At 39.4% G+C, this 21,417-nt stretch overlaps 1 protein-coding gene across 8 annotated transcripts; it reads left to right on the top strand.

Annotated features, from left to right (window-relative positions):
- Positions 1 to 354: 354 nt before the first annotated feature.
- LATS1 (large tumor suppressor kinase 1) lies at positions 355 to 20,896 on the top strand. Of its 8 annotated transcripts, XM_041469791.1 has the most exons (9): positions 441 to 488; positions 1,992 to 2,078; positions 4,354 to 4,859; positions 6,933 to 7,080; positions 8,892 to 10,420; positions 14,015 to 14,597; positions 15,292 to 15,474; positions 15,711 to 15,817; positions 16,760 to 20,896. In XM_041469791.1, the coding sequence occupies exons 3-9, from the start codon at positions 4,509 to 4,511 to the stop codon at positions 17,276 to 17,278; spliced, it is 3,420 nt and encodes a 1,139-aa protein (XP_041325725.1). In that variant the 5' UTR covers positions 441 to 488; positions 1,992 to 2,078; positions 4,354 to 4,508; the 3' UTR covers positions 17,279 to 20,896. The 8 variants fall into 8 exon arrangements, with proteins under 8 accessions (XP_041325722.1, XP_041325725.1, XP_041325724.1 ...); XM_041469788.1 differs by lacking the exon at positions 1,992 to 2,078 and having other exon boundaries at positions 355 to 488; XM_041469790.1 differs by lacking the exons at positions 441 to 488; positions 1,992 to 2,078 and adding an exon at positions 691 to 814.
- The last annotated feature ends 521 nt before the right edge of the window (positions 20,897 to 21,417 follow it).

Here is a 21,417-nt window from a genome sequence, read left to right as displayed (position 1 = left end):
CAGCGGAGCTTTCTCCCCCCTTTTAAAAGAAAATCGGAAAATTAGGAAATGGGAATTTGTCCGTGGTGCTCGGCGCTGGCCCGTGAGAAGCCAGCCATGCCCGGCAGCGCAGGGCTGTGCTGAGCTGAGCTGAGCCGTGCTCTGCGTGCGGCTGCCCCGCACGGACGCGCAGGGGTTACAGCGCGCTGCCGCTCCCCGCCGGGGCGGGCGGGAGCCGCCGCTGCTCCATCCGGGAGCGGCAGGAGCCGCGCGAGGCAGGCCGGGATCTGCCCATATCCGGGCGGCTCCGCGGCGGGGACACTGACAAAATGGCGGCGCCGAACTGAGTGGCCCGAGGCGGCGGCGGGCGCTGGCGGAGGGACCGAGCGGGCGCTGGTGGCATCGCGGAGGAAGGGCGGACGGAAGGGAAGGGCCGCGGCCGGTCGGCGCCGCGCGGGCGGGGCCGAGCTCCGAGCGCCCGGGGCGCTGCCGCCGCCTTCTCGCCTCAGGTAGAGTCCGCCGTGCGCGGGGCCGCAGGGGGGGTCGGGGCGGTAACGGGCCCGCTCCGGCTCGGCCCGGCGTCCCGGGCCCTCTGCGGGACGCAGACCGTGGCAGGAGCCACCTCAGGTCACGGCCCGGGGCCGGCGAGGCGACAGAAGCGCAGGTGTCCCAGCGGGACACGTTCGGGATACTCCTCGCGGCAGTGAAACCCTCCTGGCCTGCCTGGTCCTTGGGAGGCCGGGTCCTGCTGTCCTGCAGCAATCCGTGCCGGCCTGAGGCAGCGCAGCGGGGCTGTGGCTGCCCCGCAGTTGTTAGCCGTGAAGATCGCTCCCAGGTGCGCCTGAAGTGACTCCTGCTGCTCCCCGGAGTACATGTATGTGTCCCTCTAAGAGCTGTGTCCTGCTAAAGGAGATAGCAGAGCGTAAGAATGGAAACAAACCGAGTGAATGCACAATGTTCCTAGTGTTCAGCTGGCCTCTGGCTCTTTCCAGCTCTGGCTTCTCTGACCTTATGTAGTTGTGCTTATGTGCTAATTTCGGGGTCCAGTTTTCTCCTCATCCTATGGAAACTTTTAGCATCGGAAATGCATCCTTTGGGAAATTGCTGTTGCAGCTCAATGATTTGTTACCTGAAAGAAAAGCCTCCTTTGGTTCATCTGAACCAAGTCCCTGCAAACTTAATTTTATGACTTGTGAAGTCTCTGTTACTTTCTTTATCCCTAGCAGTGAAACATTGTGATTATGTATAAAATGAGCTCTTAGACTAGGTACATGAGGGAGGATGCCTAGACACATTAATATGTCATGCTCACTACTCAGTTGGAAATACAGGCATTGAAAGTATTTTTATAAGGAATTTTAAAGTTAGATTAAAAAGCTGTGTATTTTTTCCCTCAGAAAATCATGGGAGTCGTTGACAGTTGCGTGTTGCCAGTCAGAGCATCACAGACTGGTTTGGGTTGGAAGGGGCCTTAGAGATAATCCAGTTCCAACTCCCTGCTGCTAGACCAGGTTGTTCCAAGCCTCATCAGGCCTGGCCTTGAACACTTCTGAGCATTCGTTCAAGCACTTATTTATAGAAGTCCAATCTCTTATGATTATAATGTAAAAAAAACCCAAGGTGGGCTTTTTTTTTTTCCCCTTACTGTTTGACCTGTAAAAGAAAATACTGTATTCCCATATTTTGAAAAGAGATTAAACATTCTTTTCTTCATATCCTTTAGGGAAGAGAATTTAATCAGCAAGAACAGCTGCATTAACAAACATTATTTAAGGGCACAAAACTACAGGACAGAGCAGACGTCAGTTCCCATGGATATAGTTGGTGTTTGGTTGTTAGAAGTAAAAAGTTGAGATCCATTTCTTACTCAGCAGTTAACACTCTCTTCCTTTAAAATGTGTGCCAGTGTCTATAAGCAGAGGTGATCTGTGAATTTTGAGATTCATATATAAAGCAAGGTGAATTGTAGTAATTCCTGTTTTCTGGAGGACTAATTTAATTTGTTTTCTAAGAATTAAGACTTAGTTTCACATGTACATGCTGGACCCCAGCAGTGCTGCCAAAAGGAGCAACCCACCAAAAAAAAGTGATTTATTTGGGTAAGTTCCTTAGCTTGGATCATGCTGTGTGGCCTTAGAAACAGTTACACTATCTGTGGTAAGTGGTGGGAGATAAGTGGCTGGTTTACACTCCTAAACCTAAACTGCTGCTAAAAATTTAAGCTACAGTGGCAGTGCAGCTTTATTTTCCAAGACTGCTCCTGATTTATGATTTTAGTTTCCTGTTAATTTAACCTTGATTTCTCTTTGGGGGTGTTGGATTTACCTATCCCAGCTACCCGAGGTGTAACCATGAAGTGAATACTGCAATACCAGATGAAATTTGTAAAATATGTAGGTGCAAAACCCCTGTTTTCTCCTGAATTCCAGGCCTTTGGAATTTGTTAAAAACTTATTTTGTCAAGTTCTTACTTCATTTTCTTTGGAAAAAGTTTTCTTTGGAAAAAGTATTTTCAATGTGGTCTTAAATGTGGCATGTTTGGAAAATTATTTTGAAAGTGGCCAAAATTAAATTGCATTTTAATAGCTCTCATGCTGTACTTTCTGCCGATTTCTGGATTTCTTAATACTTTGGGCAAAATTTCACTGTTAATTATTAAAATTCACTCATGTCTGATGATCACTTCCTTATTCAGTGAGCACTGAAGAACTATGTGCTATCAGACTGTATTAAACATATAACTACCCTACTACACTCATCTAAGGTTTCAAAGCTATCACAGTGCAAAGAAGGCTTGTGGATGCAGTTATACCCCTTAAGAGCTAGCAAGTTTCATAAGAGAAATTCTGTTATTTCTAAAATGGTTCTCCAAGGAGAATGGGATTAAGTGGATATCCCTTAAGTGTTTCTTTTCACACTCCTCATTTATGTATTACTTCCCAGCTTTCAGGTTTTATTCATATAAGGATAGCACGAGTATTTAATTAATATAATTTGCATGTGTTTCAGAGAGTTCTTTTTCCTATTAACTTGTCATATTCTTCCTCAATTGCTGAATCACTAATTGGTTTGTGACAGTGCAAGTATTATAGAAATGAATCCTGAATGAAGAAAGAGTGACTTTTTTGTAGACTGTGTAAAATTTTGATGCTTCTTTAATTTATGTCTAATATGAGAAATGCTTAGCAACACAGTAGTAAAGGAGCACTGTGAGTTGGACTTCAGCATTTTTGTTGCCTCTGAAGAAAAGACAGAGCTGAAACATTTAGTTTATCTTGCACTGTCAGTAACTGATCTTCCTCTGTGAAGCAGTAGAGACTGACAAAATTTAATTTCATGATAGTGCAGAGCATTTGCCTCTTTAGAGTTTCTTCAGTGTTTCACTGTGGTTGCTTTATCCTTTGTCATGCAGTAATACTTAGTGCCCAGCCTGAACACAGATATTTGAGTTCTCTGCAGACACGGGGCTCTTTCTCTGATGAGTCAGCGCCTTCAAAATGCAAACGTTTTTTATTTGGCTTTTGGCAGAAAATTCTGTTTCCCTTACCAAATGTTATAGCTATGCTCTCAGCGAATTTGATGCTTGAGTTGTTAAACAAATTTACAGTGAAAAAAGTCTGATTAAAATTTTCTTTGTTTCTCTTCCTGCTCTCATTTTCCCTTATGTAAAATAAATTTAAAAATCACTTTACTATTAATGAAGACTGGTTCAAGGAGACTTGAGCTAAGTGACTGTGAAAGTCTCAGAAACTGAACTCTTAAACAGATGCAAATAACAGATGATACAAGAAGTCATAAAGTTGCATGTGATGAGCCAGGCAAGTGTTTAGTTGTAACAAATGTGACTGCTAGAGAACGGATAAAAGCACTGTAATTACATGCCCTTACTGGTGTACTTCTCTCTTCCATCTTTTGCTGGAGCTGGATGTTAGAATCATTGAACAGCGAGGTTATTTGATCCACATCCTGGGTAGTAGAGTTGGCTCTTCTGGCTACAAAGGGATGGGGAGAACGTAGGTGACAAATGGACACAAGAGAGGGGGGAGGCAAAGAAGCAGTGCTGGCATAAACCAGTGGTTCATATCTGCTCTTGAAAGCTTTATCCACCACACAGAGCTCTTTACTATGCCCACATCCTTTGCAATTCAGGACTGTTCAGACTTGAGGCACCTAAAACATTAGTTGTTTACAGCAAGTTAAAAACCCAACATGGTTTGTGAATTAGTTTGAGTAAAAACTGCCTGAAGAATTCGCTTAGCATGCTTTTAGTATCTGTGAAGGCAGTGCTGCATGTGAACGTTTCACTGCTCCAGTGCTACATTGTGAATTTTTTTACTGTTCTGTTAAATGTGCTTTGTTATGTTTTGTTAACAGAATAGCAGTTTTGGGTTGTGACAAACTCCAGCACTACAGGAACCAAGGTTTCACAGTGAAGAGCCACTGCTTTCACAAGTTCTGACATCAGCCAGTCTTCCTTGAATTCTGGTGTGTGCGAGTCCTTGGTGGAGGTTGTATATATACATGTTTTCATGAAGAGAAGTGAGAAGCCAGAAGGTTATAGACAAATGAGGCCTAAAACTTTTCCTGCCAGTAATTATACTGGCAGCAGCCAGCAAATGCTACAGGAAATACGAGAGAGCCTCAGGAATTTGCCTAAACCCTCAGATGCTGCTAAAGCTGAGCACAGCATGGGCAAAATGTTACCTGAAGATCCTAGACAAGGCCGAAATCCCCCCAAATTTGTAACATATCATAAGGTTTTGCAGGAGATAAGAAATTCACTTCTGCCTTTTGCAAATGAAACAACCTCAGCTGTCAAAGGAACGTCAGAAGTTAATCGACAAATGCTGCAAGACTTGCAAGCTGCTGGCTTTGATGAGGTGAAGTGTTTTATTTTGAAGATACGGTGTTCTGCTAACTATAAACTATTAATGCATGTTGGGGTGTTGGTCAGGGAATGTTTGAACAGCATGATAAGCAAAAAGCTTCAAAATCTGTTAGGTTTCTGATTAGGACATGAAACTGGTAATAGTGGGGGATGTAGAAGAAGACTAGAAGGATTTAGATAGACTTGGCTTTGTTTTTTTAAGCGTCTTGTCCAGATTGTTCTTACGTGGTAGGTTGTTATAATTATTTATATAATTTTAGACAGAGAGGACTGGACTCTCTAGAACATGGATTTTTTGCCTCTGATACTCAAAGTAATTTTGGATTGTGCTCAATTAAAATAGGTTGATAAAATATGGCCATTCTAAATTGAAAGGCGATACCCAATATTTTGGAAATTAATCTGAAATATGGTTTCCAGAAAGGAAAAATGAATGCGCTTACAGCTCCTGTGTTTTTACTGGGACCTCCACATTATATAAATCACACTTGTTTTCATGCCTTCTTTGTAAACCTGGGTACAAAAGCATGTTTAGAAAGAGTTAGCAAACCACTCATCTTTCCAAAGGAAAAAGGCACAGTACCACAACAGGGATTAACTTTTCAGGCATGCACTGCTTGCAATAGTGACCAGCTCATGAGTTCTGCTGTCTGTGATGCTTTGGTATTTACAGAGATCTACCTCTACCAAGAGTGAGCTTCTCCAAATCTATCAATTGGCTTTTCTTCAACAGCATCCCAGTGTCAAGTGCTGATAGTGGCTTTTCATGTTCCTTTCACTTGATCAAATACACAGTCCAGGCTGTGTGTCAGGAAGAATGGAAGGATTTTATAATGATAAATTATTTTTGTAATAATTTGCTCCAGCTCTGTGATTCATTGCTGAGGTTGAAGAAGTATTTTTATTGTTGTTGTGTGGGATTTTGGGGCAAAGAGGGGTGTGCATTTGTTTTTTCAAAGTAGATTGGTTCTCAGCTCCATTTTTACAGATTTGAACCTGCAGCTGGTTTTGCAAACTGAAGGTTGTGGTATGTGTCTGGACAATAAATTAGAAAGGTATCTTAAGTTGGTATTTTTGTTGTATCCTTTTGATATCCTTTGTATCTTGTAGCCTTTTGCTTCTACCCTTTGTTCTTGGATGCAGCTGCAAATTCCCATGACACTTGTGATTATATGGGGCTTTTTTCAGGCACAGTGCCAGCACAAGCCCTTTCTGCCATGTGTTAACCTACAGTTGTGTTGCCACAATAGCCCATATGGCACTGATCCACGTACGCCCTAGGAACAGATACAGCTGAAATAGGAAAGCATTTTCCTTGGTCAAGAAGTTCCAAACTGTATTGAATTTTATTTTTTTTTTTCAAAATGAAATGTCAGCAAAAGTTCTTGTTATTTCCTCCCACCTATCAGGTAATAGGTAGCATTAAAGGGTAAAGTGGAACAGATAGATATCAATAAGTATCAGGTGTGTGTATATAGATAATTTTATGTATATATATGTATGTATGTATAATAATCAGGGTGGAATGCTGTTCATTGTATTGGGGGCTTTTTTATCCTAAATATCTTAGAGAAAACCTCTTTTGCTTACTATTGTTCAAGTTAAATCCTCATATGTTCTGTGTATAGTGATACTCTTTAAGACATTGACTACTTCATATCACATAGGTGACCAAATTTTTGAGCTGAAAATCTGGTTTTTTTAGTATCAGCTGGTCCGTAAAGATTGCAACAACTTTATTGTATAGGGTTTTTTATTATAAAGTCCTTTTTTAAGGGTTGTATGACCAAACTGTTCTACGAATAGCAAGATGACAATTTACATCAGACTGCAGTGCTTCAACTGGTTAACTTTTCTTCTGAGCATCAAGATTGCAGTACTATTTTGGATGATCTCTTCTGGAGAAGACATTTTAAAATTAGTTCTAAAACAACTGAGAGAAATCTATACTTTGTAAAATTACTTTGGTAAAATTAGTGGAGGATATTTGGCTAAATAACCATGATTTTTGGTATTTTTTGTGATTTTCTTGTAAACAATTTTTTGTATATAATTTTCTCTTTAGGATATGGTTATACAAGCTCTTAGACAAACTAACAACCGTAGTATAGAGGCTGCCATTGAATTTATAAGTAAAATGAGCTACCAGGATCCTCGTCGGGAGCAGATGGTTGCAGCAGCAGCAAGACCTGTAAACGCAGGTATGAAACCAGGTAGGTGTATCCATGGTGACTCAGTAACTCACTGAGTGTATTCTTATAGGTGAAACATAGAACATTTGTCTTCACGTGCTCACAGTAGAACAGAAATGCTCAGATACATGTTTTTTTCCTTTTAAAAACAGCATTTTACATATCTGATGTAATCCTTCTGAAAGATAGGTCCATTTGACATGATTTTCTTAAGCATTGTTTTGTAACTGCATGGTTTTATTACTGTGCATAAACATTTATACAAGGAATGGCATTCAGATTTCATTTTGGTAATTTCTCTTACCTTGCTGATGTGGTGCCTGTGTTTTGTTCTGTGTCAAGCACCACTTAGAAATAAGTGCTGAGCATTGAATTCTTCTTTAAATTTTTTGCCTCTCTTCACACATGCTCCCACACAACAGCATTCTGTATGTGTATTTTTGTTTATATATTTGTGTGTGTATTTACATATCATGTAACTATGATATTTGTGTTTTAGGATGTGATGTTTCAGCATCCCTCTCTAACTAAATTCTTGCTTGGTTCCAACTTTTGTTTCTATAGTTTTTAAGGCAAGCTTCATGTTCTTAGAGATTTTGGAGGATGGAATATGTCTTTACTAGCAGAGTCAGAATTTTGCCACTTGCTATTATTGCTTTCTAAACAGATGCTAGTGCATTTTTAATATAACTTGATGCCTTTTTAGTAGCATACACCTTAAAAAAGAGTAACTTTAAAATGCAGCAGAAATACTGAACTTTTATTTGACTAAAGTTGGGTGCTAAGTTGCTAGCACTGGAGTTAGATTTTAAATCAACAATATAGGTAGGAGGAAAAATTAGTCAGGAGTTGCAAAGAACAGTGTCACTTTCCTTTAGTCTGTTAAGCAGGATTAGTTGGTGCTTGTATGAAGTTCATGGGTAAATTCCACCATTTAGACATAGTTTTCATTGTTACCTGCAAAAATACAGTAATTTACATGTTCTTTAAGTGAGAACAGGGTGATTTTCAGCAATTAAAGTACCGCATCTGTTTACACATATTTTAGTGTTAGCATTATAAAAACCACAGTAAGACTGCCTGCATCATCAGTTCCTTGTATATTTTGTTTATATCATGCAAAATAGCATCTGCAAAGTAAATATATAGCAGGGTTTTGTCTGTAAATTTTGCATTCATACAGTTCTAATTCTTGCCTCTCTATCTGCAACACTTTTACTCAAAAATATACAATTTTTAAAATTAAAGTACTTAGTCAAATTCTGCCTTATGAGAATATAACAAGTCTGAGTGGTCTGTATGCATGTAAGGGTGCAAGCCTTGATTTTACAGCATTCAGTTAAATTTTAGTTTAAGAATGCTAAGTGTTTTGCAAGTGTTAACTGAAAAGGATAGCAACATAGTGTATTTTCCATGCTATTACTTTTTTTGTGTTTGTGCTGAACATTCTGAGAGTTTCTTGTACACATGATTAAAAATAAATTATGTGACTAATAATTTTGCACATTACCATTTTTTTCAATTAAATTTTACATTTTTACTGAAGCAAAATGCGTTTTCAGAAAAGTGATTTCTAAAAAATCACTTTCTGGTATTATAGTTTTGTAGTTTCAGTGTGGGGGTTTTTTTCCTCTAATATGTACACTGACCATATTAGCATGCAGTGCTGTGTATACTAGAAGAAGTTTTCATAGGAAGTACAGTGGATTATATTGTGTCAGAGAGTTCAAGTCCTGTTTCTGTAGTAATTAACACAGAAGAACAAAACGTTCAAAGCACTAAATAGGAGTAATTTCCAATAATGTAAATGCTGTGTTTTCTTCTCGTGGAAGCAGGGGCTGTCCAGCAGTCAGTTAACCGCAAGCAGAGCTGGAAGGGTTCTAAGGAGTCCCTGGTTCCTCAGCGGCACGGCCCTTCCCTGGCAGAGGGTGTCGTTTATCGCTCAGAAAGTCCCAGCTCGCAGCCTGATGTAGGAAGGCCGTTATCTGGATCTGGCATTGCGGCGTTTGCTCAGGCTCATCCTGCCAATGGACAAAGAGTGAATCCCCCTCCTCTACCACAGATAAGGAGTGTCACTCCTCCTCCTCCACCTCCTCGGGGGCAGACACCCCCTCCAAGGGGAACTACTCCTCCACCTCCTTCCTGGGAGCCAAATTCTCAAACGAAGCGGTACTCTGGAAACATGGAATATGTGATCTCCCGTATTTCTCCAGTGCCACCAGGAGCATGGCAGGATGGTTATCCACCTCCACCTATGAATCCTCCTCCTATGAATTCATCCGCACAGGGTCAGAGAGGCATGAGTGCTGTCCCCATTGGCAGGCAACCAATAATCATGCAGAGTTCTGCCAACAGCAAATTTAGTTTTCCCTCAGGAAGAGCTGGAATGCAAAATGGCAATTGTCAGGCAGAATTCATAGTTCACCAGAATGTGGTGTCTGGAAATTCGGTGAGTCGCCAGCCACCCCCATACCCAATGAATCCAAATAACAGGCAGAGTCCCACAGCACTACAGATGCAGGCAGGAGGATCTGCTCCTCCTTCAGCGTACACCAATGGGAATATTCCTCAGGCAATAATGGTGCCAAACAGAAACAGTCACAACCTGGAACTTTACAACACAAATGTAGCTGGAATACCTGCATCCTGGTCACAGCCTTCCCCTGTGCAGCCGCAGTCGTCGCCGGGCAATGGGCACGACATGCCTGCGTGGCAGCCCAGTATTCCCGTGCGCTCAAACTCCTTCAACAACCATCACGGCAGCAGGCAGAGTCACTCTGGCAGCTCCCAGCCCTCGGCCACCACAGTGACAGCCATAACACCAGCTCCCATTCAGCAGCCAGTGAAAAGCATGCGAGTGTTGAAACCAGAGCTGCAGACTGCCTTGGCACCCTCTCACCCTTCCTGGATGCCGCAGCCCGTGCAAACTGTTCAGGCCATTCCCTTCTCCGACAGTCCCTCTACCAATATGGCAGTTATGTCTCCTGTTGCGGAGGCTCCAAATTACCAGGGTCCCCCACCACCTTACCCTAAACACTTGTTACATCAGAATCCTTCTGTCAATCTGTATGAGGCAGGACCCAAGCTCAACAAGGAGGAGCCACCTCCTTTATCCAGGGAGGATGAGAATGAAAAGAATTACGAATGTGTTGATTCAACAGATAAAGAAAAGAAACAAATTACAACCTCACCTGTGCCTGTTAGAAAAAACAAGAAAGATGAAGAAAGAAGAGAGTCTCGCATTCAAAGTTATTCCCCTCAAGCTTTTAAATTCTTCATGGAGCAGCATGTGGAGAATATACTCAAGTCACACCAGCAACGTTTGCACCGAAAAAAACAACTAGAGAATGAAATGATGCGGGTAAACTCTTCCTTCTTTCTAAATCTATGGCCAAACTGTTCTTGTATTACTTTTATAAGATATTTCTTAATTGTAGAATTAAATAGTACAGATAAGTAGAAGATTTAGAACTGTGGTATTGAAGTCGATTTTTAATCTTTGTATTTGAGATGTGGCAAGTTTCTTCCGTGTCTTGATTATGTATTTAATTCTTAGAAATTGATTTTTAAGTAAGTTTTTTGGATGTCTAAAGGTAATTTGTATGGCCTACATACAGTAAGGTGGCAGAAGCAAAACAATTTTTACATGAACTGAGATGTAGCTACATGGCTCATAGCTTTTTGTTATGGGTTCTACTTAATCCTGATTTTTGAGTTATAGGCAGTATTTTAATCATTTTTTAAAATATTTATATTTTTTTAAAATAAGTACTGAAGGTACAAGCAAACTGGGACAAGTTGCAGGCCAGCTAGTGCTCTTATATAGACATGCAAACAATGGTATTTTTTACATTCTGCAGTTTGTTACCAGTAGCAATAGTTTTTTAAAGTTCAAATTAAAAAGAAAACATTTAAAGGTTAGTTGGGGTTTTTTTAGAATGAAAGAGATTGTATCTTTTGTCTAATTGTAATCTGCACTGTAAATGTATCTGCTTAAACAAGAGCAATTGAAGGGCGTAATTATAAAACAACTACATGTGAAATCAACTTTTTCATGCCTGCATGGAGTCAGTGGTCTATTTCTAGTATTTCAGTGTTCTGTTAAACAAAATCAAAAGGGTAAAAATTGAGTTGACAAACATGTAATTTCAAAAGAGAAAACAGTGAGAAGTAGTGAAACTAAGATTTTCAGAAAGGTGAAATTCAGATGTGTCACACAAATATATTTCTTAACAATTGTAGTTGAAAGTTTGACATAAGTATGATGTTCTTTTTTATTTATTCTGTGAGAGTATGTATTTGGCTTATACCACTTTCTTGACATGCTGTTTTTAAATCTGTGTTTTCTTACTCTTTGAAAATTCTTACTGTAAGCTGTAGTCTTTTGTAAGTGTTTGCTTAATCACGAATATGTAAATGTTAGCAAGATTTCATCCTGGAACTCTTACTAGATCTTTATTCTTAGTCTTCTCTCTTTCCTTTTTCACTTCACTAACAGCTGATTTAGACTGTTAAGGTGTGGGAAGCTTTCCTGAACTCTGTAGCCTCCATCCCTGTGTAGACAAGTAAGATTCTGAAGCAACAGTGTTTCTTAAGAATAGCATGATCCCTTTTTAGAGGGCTTTGCATGCAATCCTGCATCAAAATTAAGCATGAATTTGTTTTGGCTATTTTTGAGTACTTAAATGTAAGATTATAATTAATGTTGATTTGCAAACTTCACTTTTCCTTCTTACTGTGTTGTGTTCTGTAGTATCTCAGAATAAGTATTACTTATATGAGAGCACTGATATAACTTTTCTTGATATTTTTCTGGTGCTTTTAAAGCACCTTAGTAGGGGTATTTTATAATATTTATAATATTCATGCTAGAGTTTCAATAGTTCATACTGGATTTAAAGCTGGTATGTTTAATTACAGTCTGGAGGGTGGAAGATGGGTTATTGTGCTGCAGCAGACCTCTCCTTTTTCATAAGCATACAGGAGAGGAATGCCACAACAATGAAGTATATTTTGGGCCTTCATGAGAAGGAGAAAGGGAAATTATTTATTTTCAGAAAGTTTTGAGAAGATTAAGCAAGTATTGAATCCCTTTTCTGCCCTTTGAATTTTGAAAGAAAAAACCTCAGGTTGCATCCCTGTGAAAATACCTGCTTCCACTGGATGCTGTATTTCTAGCATATGTGACATATTTCTGTGGTGTCAGGTCTCCTAGGAGTTGAGTGGTCTCAGAAGTTTTGTGTTTTCTAACAGTATTTTCTTTAATAGGTGACATATAGTAACTTGTAAAATCATTTTTAAGATACTGAATGATATCTAATTGAATTGTTTTTGCCTTTTTGTCAGTCACATCTATTATATTTTGTTTCAAGTTATGTTGGAAGTCAGGCAAGGCCAAAGTCATCTATGAACATACAGTCTATACAGGCTTAGACTAGTTACTTGGTCCTGTTGATAGTTCTGAATACTGCTATGCAGAGAGTATCTCACATATTTGAGGCTTTAAAGAGATGGAAGCAGCAAGATTTGGTATCAAGAATCGATGTTACAGTAAGAAAGGGAAACCTTTTAGAATAGTGCTTGAGTACAGCTGAGATGTTTGCAGGGGTTCAGTGTGGCCATGTTTGACTTCATGATCTACACGTCCATGAAAAAATAAGGAAGCATGCTATAGGTTGAACTTGGAAGTTGTTGGTGTGGGATGGTGATTTCAAGCCAGGTAGGCAGATAAAATAATTGAGATGCTGTGAGAAAGGTAGCATATAGTAATTTGAAAATGCTGTCAGAATACAAAAGAAGGAATGAACATCAGGGTATGTGGCGATAGTGAAAAAAATGAAGAAAAAATGAAAAAAAATGGAAAAAAATTGGAGACAGATTCTATTCACATTAAACAAAGAAGAAGGATTATTCTGATTCCAGGCCCTGAAATTTGCCAAGAAAAATGGCAGCAGAATTGAAGAATTGAATAGGGCTCTTAAGGGGATTGAAACCAGAAAAAATACACCAGGAGGGCACACAGGTTGGTGTACAATGAGAGTGATCAATGTGGTTCTTGTAGATAAGAGTTTCCACGCTGTAGGTGGTGAGTTTTGTGTGGTCTGTGAGTGTTTCAGCTGCCAGAATGTTGGTGGCATTGGCTGGAACACCAGGGATGTTCAGTCAAGATAGGGATATGTATGCAGATAGGAGCCAAGAGAAGATCCTGTTGGGAGGAGTGAGCCACTTCAGAAGGAGGTGCTCTGCTCAGCTGGTTCCTAGGTAGAGTGGAGAGCAGTGGTGAGAGTGTGAGCAAAGTCCTGCTGGAAAGGGGTGCGTTATGTGATAAGAGAAAATATCAATTGGGCCAGGCAGAGGTGTGGGTGGGCAGTAGGAAGCAGTGCCGGTAGGATGTGTTTTGGGTAGCTACACGTGGAAGTGAAAGAGGGAGAGGGGGTGCATACTCCCTCCTGCAGCTGAAATTCTAGAGCGTGGTCAGGAAGTTCAGTGACTTCTGCTCCAGTTAGTCTGCCTTTCCCATGGCAGCTCCGTAGCCCTCAGCAACTTACGGCTCCTAGACATGTCTTGGCCTTCTTTAACCCTGTAAAGAGAATCAGGGAGGCAGCTGATGCACACTGTTACTCAGATGATATTATTTGCAGTAGTTTTTATCAGCAATTTGTAAATTACCTTTCTTAAGAATGTAGTAGTCCCTTCTTAGAACCTCCTGGTGCATGGCACCTTGTGCATTTTGCTGTTGAAAATGATCACATTTCAGTTTTTTATCACTCCTATATGTTTTCATAGAATCCTAATGTGTAAATTAAAACAAAACCAAATCCCTTTTAGTATTATTTCTTGTGCTGTGTATAAGTATTTGGTTTGCTTTGCTTAAGCCTTGTAATTAATTATGAGAAGATCGCCAAGAATTAAGAGTACTGTTCACTCTTCAGATTTAACTCTGTTTACTGCACAGGTTGGATTGTCACCAGAAGCCCGGGATCAAATGAGGAAAATGTTGTGCCAGAAAGAGTCAAATTACATTCGGCTAAGAAGAGCTAAAATGGACAAGTCAATGTTTGTAAAAATTAAAACCCTGGGAGTTGGTGCATTTGGAGAAGTTTGCCTAGCAAGAAAGGTGGATACTAATGCTCTATATGCAACAAAGACTCTAAGGAAAAAGGATGTCTTGCTTAGAAATCAAGTTGCTCATGTTAAAGCTGAGCGGGATATCCTTGCAGAAGCTGATAATGAATGGGTAGTTCGCCTGTACTATTCATTCCAAGATAAGGACAATTTGTACTTTGTAATGGACTACATTCCAGGAGGTGATATGATGAGTCTCCTAATTAGAATGGGTGTCTTCCCAGAAAATCTGGCGCGGTTCTACACAGCAGAACTGACGTGCGCAGTTGAGAGTGTTCATAAAATGGGCTTCATCCACAGAGATATTAAACCTGACAATATCTTGATAGACCGTGATGGTCATATCAAACTGACTGACTTCGGGCTCTGTACTGGTTTTCGATGGACCCATGACTCAAAATACTACCAGAGCGGTAAGAGAAATACAAGTATTCTTTACAAGGAATTAAATTATAAATGAGTAGAAAGATGACTGTGCTGTTTCCTTTATGAGAAGGTTTAAGTAGGCTTTTCAAAATCCTACTTGATTACTTGAAACAACAGCTAAAGAAAAAGTTGGAATGAAAGACAACTCACAGTTTTGAGAGTGGTAAAATACAGATTATGTGATATCTTGTTTTTAGTTTCCAAAAATAAAAACATGCCTTCAAAAACAAGGTTTAAATTCCTTCTGATTAGTTTTTCTCAAAATGTCACGTATCTTAGGCCAGACTGTTACAGTCTCTAGTGAGAAGATAAAGATTTAAATTCTGATTTTTTTTTCAATTTAAATGTTAGAGGTTTATGTTTATGCAAGTGTTAAAACAATATACACCTTATACACCCAATGTGGTGATGTTAAGAAAAATCTGAAGAGTATCAAGATTGGTATTTTTTTATAGTTATGTCAAAAATTAGCTTAAAAAATTGTGTCCTCAGAGGTGGTATTTTATATCATAACAAAAATCAACACCTTGATGTTGATTTCTGTTTTAACTCTCAGGTTCAGTATTGAAACTGAAACAGATTCTGTCTTGTAACACATGCTAATGGATAAAGAAAATGTCATATTAGATAAGAGCTAAAGCAGTCATCCTCAGTTTTGCCATCCTTGTCACTCCATGGCAGGTGACCACGCCCGTCAGGACAGCATGGATTTCAGCAGTGAGTGGGGTGACCCGGCGAACTGCAGGTGTGGGGATCGGCTGAAGCCGCTGGAGCGCAGGGCTGCACGGCAGCACCAGCGCTGCCTGGCCCATTCCCTGGTGGGCACACCCAACTACATTGCACCAGAAGTGTTGTTACGAACAGGTAATGCGTGTGGTTTTGTACTGCAGTCTCACTGCAAAGTGGCTGGTACTCAGGGGTCCTGCTTCACTTCTCCCACACTCCCACTTCTCCCCAGGATGTGATATTTAAAAAAAAAAAAAAAAATTGTCAATATGGAAATCTTAAGTATTGAATTCTCTTCTGAACTTTTTTGTTCTTAGAAATTCAAGATTAAAACTATACAAAGGCTTGACTACCTTATTTAAACTTTATTTCAGGTTACACACAGTTGTGTGACTGGTGGAGTGTTGGAGTAATTCTCTTCGAGATGTTAGTGGGGCAGCCTCCATTCCTGGCACAAACACCACTGGAAACACAAATGAAGGTAACTTTAAAAGTCTGGTATTAGCAATCTGAAAAAGTCTTGAAACTTACATCGTCTTGCTAATTTGTAGTGGAAACAAAGGTGATGTTTGAGACTGCTACCTATCCAAGCATGTTATAAACTGTGGCAATTTTAAACTTTATGTTACTGTGGAGGTGCACTTAATTTATAAAGAGACTTCTAGAATCACATTTGTAACTTACCTGGTCGTACAGTAAACATGCCAACTAAAAGTCCCATCACATCCCAGCCTTTCACTGTTTGTATCTGTTCCAGTTATTACCTTTCCCTTCCCTCTTCCAGTATCTCTGTGTTCTTTTCCCACCTCTTAGCTTCCATGCCTGTTTGCCTGCAGAGGATTTCCTTTGGTGGGAAGGCAGAGGAGCAGCAGATGACTGCCTGCTCAGGGCTAGTGACAGCTCGGAGCCTTTGGTCCTTTTCTTCCTGAGCCCCTGCTGTTTCAGAGAAAGCATCAAGGCAGTCTTCTGCAGGTGTCATTTTTTGCAAAATTGCATTTAGGTGGCTCAAATGTAGTGCAGTATTGATTTTTTTTTTAACTTGAAATCTCTTAGGCTTTACAGTAGATCTTATAACTCAAAAGTCGTCTGCCTCATCTTTTTAGGATTGTAAGCCATGTGCCTAATCTCAGGTCCAGGTGCCAGATTTTACGGTATCTTTGTTGGTATATAGCAGGGGTCTTCCATGCCAGAATCTAGTTTGGATTTAGAATGTGAATAAACTTTGCCTGCATTTTGCCAGATATCCAGACAATATGTTCCTCGTCTTTCTGAAAGAGCAGCTTCACATTTTCCCCTCTACTGTGAAAAACTTTAGACATACTGAATTATTTCTTTGTGGTCTTCTTTGTTTTCTTTTGTTGTTTTAATGTATTTTTCCTTTTTGTGAAATGATAAATAACTAATACATCTTTTTGCTTTTAAGGTTATCAACTGGCAAACTGCACTTCATATTCCACCTCAGGCTAAATTGACTCCAGAGGCCTCTGACCTTATTATTAAACTCTGCCGAGGGCCGGAAGATCGTTTGGGCAAAAATGGTGCAGATGAAATAAAAGCTCATCCATTTTTCAAAACAATTGATTTTTCAAGTGATCTACGGCGACAGTCTGCTTTCTACATTCCCAAAATTGCTCATCCTACGGACACGTCAAACTTTGATCCAGTTGACCCAGATAAATTGTGGAGTGATGATGATAAGGAGGGGAACAGAAATGATACCCTTAATGGGTGGTACAAAAACGGAAAACATCCTGAACATGCTTTTTATGAGTTCACCTTCCGAAGGTTTTTTGATGACAATGGCTACCCATACAACAATCCAAAGCCCATTGAGTATGAGTATGGTAGTTCCCAAAACTCAGAACAGCAGTCAGATGATGATGATGATGATGATGAACAGGATAGTAGAGGAGTTCAGAGTCGTGATCTAGTTTATGTTTAGTTGAGCAATAAAGGTCAGAAATTAAATAATCAATTCTGCAGCTTTAGACTTTGAAAAGTCTCTTCCTTCAAGAGAATTGAAAGAATATTGCTAGGGTAAATATGTGTACACTGCTTTTTAAATGCTAAAAAAATTATTTCTTCACTTTCCCTCTCTGTACATTTTGTTTCCCTAGAATGCAGGGAAATCCTTCTCGAGAATTAATTTATTCCAGTGATGTTAATTGTTTAATTTAGAAGATATTTGATGTTAGGTTAAAAAAAAAAATCACTTGAATATTGTTATTGGTCCTCTGTACTCTAAGTACTCAAAATAGGAAATACTGATTTTTTTTCCCCTAAGATGCCTGGTATCTATTTATACATATAGTGAATAATTTTAGAGAACAAATCTGTGCTTCGCAATTTTTAATCACAGTTTTTCCATGCATTGACCAAATATAAAACCTACTTTACACTAATAAAGTTCTCTGATACATTTCTGAAGAGGAAAAAAAGGCTGCTGTACCCTCACTTCTCACTGTATTTAGCCTTATTATTCACAGTGTTGGAAAAACAGCCGCCTCTCTAGTGAAATGTGTCCAGCTGCTGTGGGAGTGGCCTAGTTCTCAGCTTTGAAACAAGAAAGTGTCAGTCTTGGCTATAGGATGATCATAAGATGATAAAACATTAGAACTAGTATTTTATTAAATAGTATTTGGATTTGATATTAGTAACACTGTAGCATGTGACTGGTACTCTCAAAGCAGGACTGCTCAGTCAGAAACAACTTGTCTCTTGTCATCAGTTCTCCTATAGATACAAGAGGAACAGAAGCCTTAGAAACAACACTTTCTGAAATCTAGGTCAATCTTCTGACTACATCCAAACTGTAAAGTGCGTACAGTGCTGCTTTAGTTTGAATTTTTAGTTTGAAAAATAAATTTTAGAGTAGTATCTTTATGATAAATTTGAGATAGTAATGGGAAAAGATTATAAATTACAACTTTTGAGACTTCTTGTGGAGACCCATTTGCCTTGGCTAGAGCAGTTTGCTCCTGGTTACACAGGCACTGAGGAGAAGGGCTGTGCTCTGAGCTGGCAGTGCAGTTTCAATGCTCTGTCTTTCACGGCCCGGTTCAGAACAGAATTAGGAACTTACAGCTGTGCCTGCTGCCTTCTGCATTACTGTTTCCATAATTTCCAGCAGCAGATGCTCAGATATTTCCTAGGGTCTCATGGTGGGAGAGTACTGAGCCTGTTGAGGTTATGTGGAGCAGGGATGGGGGCATCTCTAAGCAGCTTCACGGAGACAAGACCAGGAGTTAAGTGCTGAAAGGCAGAAAGAATTACGGTTTTGCCACTATCCTTCTTTTTCCTAAAATAAACAGTGGTAAAAAAAAAATGCACTATTTTTAGTCAACTTAATGTCTTTTGAAACATTTCTTCTTCCTTGGAATTGAATTCCAATGGATAATCTAATAACATGCATGTAAGCATTACTGCTTTCCTAAATTATTTGTGCCATGGCACTGGCATATCTAAACATCATGAAATTGGTGTTCATAGCTGTTCTTGCGGCAAACATCAGTTACCAGTTTACTTTTCTCACCAAGCTGGTTTGTTTGCTTATGGCCATTTGTTCTCTTTCTGTGCTCCAGTCCAGTGTCTCTGTTTGTGCCAGTGCAACTGTCTCTAGTACTGTCCTAAATACTGGATCACTGAAGAAAGTGCTTGTTGGTTAGCATTTGGTGTTTCCGTTCTTGTGAACATGGTCATTTGAGCGATCCAGTTTCTAGTGTGGTCCAAAAATGATTTATTATATTGACATAACTGAGGGAACTGCAGCAGGTTGGCAGTGAGGAAGCTTCTTAAACATACTTTGTCACAGAAGAAAATGTTTGTGGAAGTTCACCCCTCTGCTGTGAAGTGTTTATAATGGTTAGAAGATGGATATGAGAAGTTGTTTTCTCAAACAAGTAGTTAGTTAGTTGCTTACTGTAATGAAAATGAGTTTGCAGCTTAATAAAACAATTCCTGTTCTGCCTTTCCCACAGCTGTTGAAATAGAGTAGCTTTTAAGATTAATTTCATTTAGCTTAATTATTATAAAATGGCTGCAGTGCATAACTACTCCATTTTATATATTATGTAAAAAAGATTGCTTTTCATGTAAATAAACTTTAAAGATTATTCTCCTTCATAGTAAGTATCCCAGTAAAACTGGTTTATTTGTCTTGGAGCAAAGTATAATATATTGCTGGTTAAAGGTAATTTAATCAAGCCTGCCTCACCATTTTTGAAGTGTGCAGAGAAAATGTCAATTCATTAAATTGACTCTTAAAATTGCCTTTTCATCTGAGTACATCTCTCCTCTGCCTGCACTATACTATGGTGTATTCCTGTTTAATGCTATTACTGATCCTAGGCAATTTAAAAATAATTTAAAAAAAGAATAAATAAGTGTCCTGTAAAGGCATTATTGGTCTAAAAAGAAAAGACAATTGCTTTTATTAAAGGAAATTATTGATTCTTTTAAGGACATGTGCAAGTACTGAAATACTAAATACTCTTGCCTTTTTTAAACAAATACAGGAAGTGCTCACAACTTTAGAATTTGGTAGATGCTTCTGGTATTTTCTAATATCATGTGTTAGAAGTTGTAATGTTCCTTGTTTGAATTTTGCCACCTGTATGCTGCAGTATTACGCATTTCCTTGCAAAAAGTGCAGTTCATTACAGTCCAGGTTCTCCTCTGAGAAAGTTAGTTACACATAAATGTTGTCACAGCTCTCCAGCATGCTCTGCCTTACCCATGTTTTGAAACTTGATGTTTCATCCATAGATTCAGAGTCTGTTGAGATTCTTCATAGTTGCTGCTTAAAACATGGGTGTTTCACTAGTGACCTGCAATGGGGATTGGTTTGTACAGGCAGTGGAGAAGAGAGGCTCCTAGCCAGCAGCTGTGGAATTCTGTAGTAAGTTTTAGTTCAGGTTACCTTTACTTTGTAAAGCATGAAAACAAGTTTCTCTTTTATGTGCCCTTGTATACATAATAATTGTATTTATAAAATGTTCTATAATCCTATAACTTGTACTGTAAATACTATTTGATATTCAGTGGCATTCTATCCTCGGGCAGGCCCTCTTGCTGTATCTTTTCTATCCTCAATTTGTAATAGAATCTGTAGAATTTATGGCTAGAAAGTCTCTTTGAGACTGATGTATCTTCCGCTGTTGCAAAAACTGTGAGTGGGAATGATTTATTTAGACTTCTTTTAATATTATTCAGCTGATAGGCAGTGCAGTGGGTGGGTTCTTAGATTATGCTGCTGTCACTGAAGATACTATTAGGCTTTTGTTTCAGATGTGGTTGTTTCAGATCAGACCTTTAAATCTGTTTGCTTTATTTCAGCCAAAGCAAAAAAAGATAATGAATTGGGTCAATGTCATAGTAAAATGTTTTGAATGCCTTAAGATGGTCATGATAAAGGCACTATTCAAGTTTACTGATTTATATATATCTATATAGATATATATAGACATACTCTGTGTGTATATGTATATATAATGTTCTTTTTGTATTATATGACTGTCAGTTCTTTTGGATTCTCCTATTAAATACATAGACCATCCCACAATTCTGCCAAAATGGATTATTCATTTATTCTGTGTCTAGCTAGTAAACGTAACAATTTCACACTATCTCATGGCCATAGTAAGTTATTCACCAGTTTTTTGAGTATTCTTTATTTGTCTCAGTCATGACCTGGGCATCCCCTTTTGCCAGGCCTCTGCACTCCTGCAATCCAGCTACATGTGTGCCATGTGAGCTCTGAATGCCCATTGGCACATTTGGGTCTTAGGGAAATATGGGGTGCTGGCTTGGACCATAATCTCCAAGACTCCTGATGTTCACGTGAAAAGAATGTGCATCTTTGCTGACTTTTCCAGTAGGTACACTGGAGCATCCATCCTCTTCTTCCAGGAGTGCCAGGTTTCCAGTTTGTCAGTGCCCAGCAGTTGAGCAGTGGAGGCGTCCTTGCCCCTGCTGACTGAACACACAGCATGTCTGTTTGACCTGGGGGACGGGATGTGGGTGGGTGGTTGCACTGACACCTTCTTAAAAGTTATTTTAGAATAAGAGAAAGAATTCCAGCTC

The sequence above is a fragment of the Pyrgilauda ruficollis genome, unplaced genomic scaffold (assembly GCF_017590135.1).
Source record: "Pyrgilauda ruficollis isolate IOZ18807 unplaced genomic scaffold, ASM1759013v1 scaffold24, whole genome shotgun sequence".
NCBI classification, from domain to species: Eukaryota; Metazoa; Chordata; class Aves; order Passeriformes; family Passeridae; genus Pyrgilauda; species Pyrgilauda ruficollis.
Note: the sequence above shows the minus strand (reverse complement) of the source record. Positions and strands in the feature narration are given on the sequence as shown.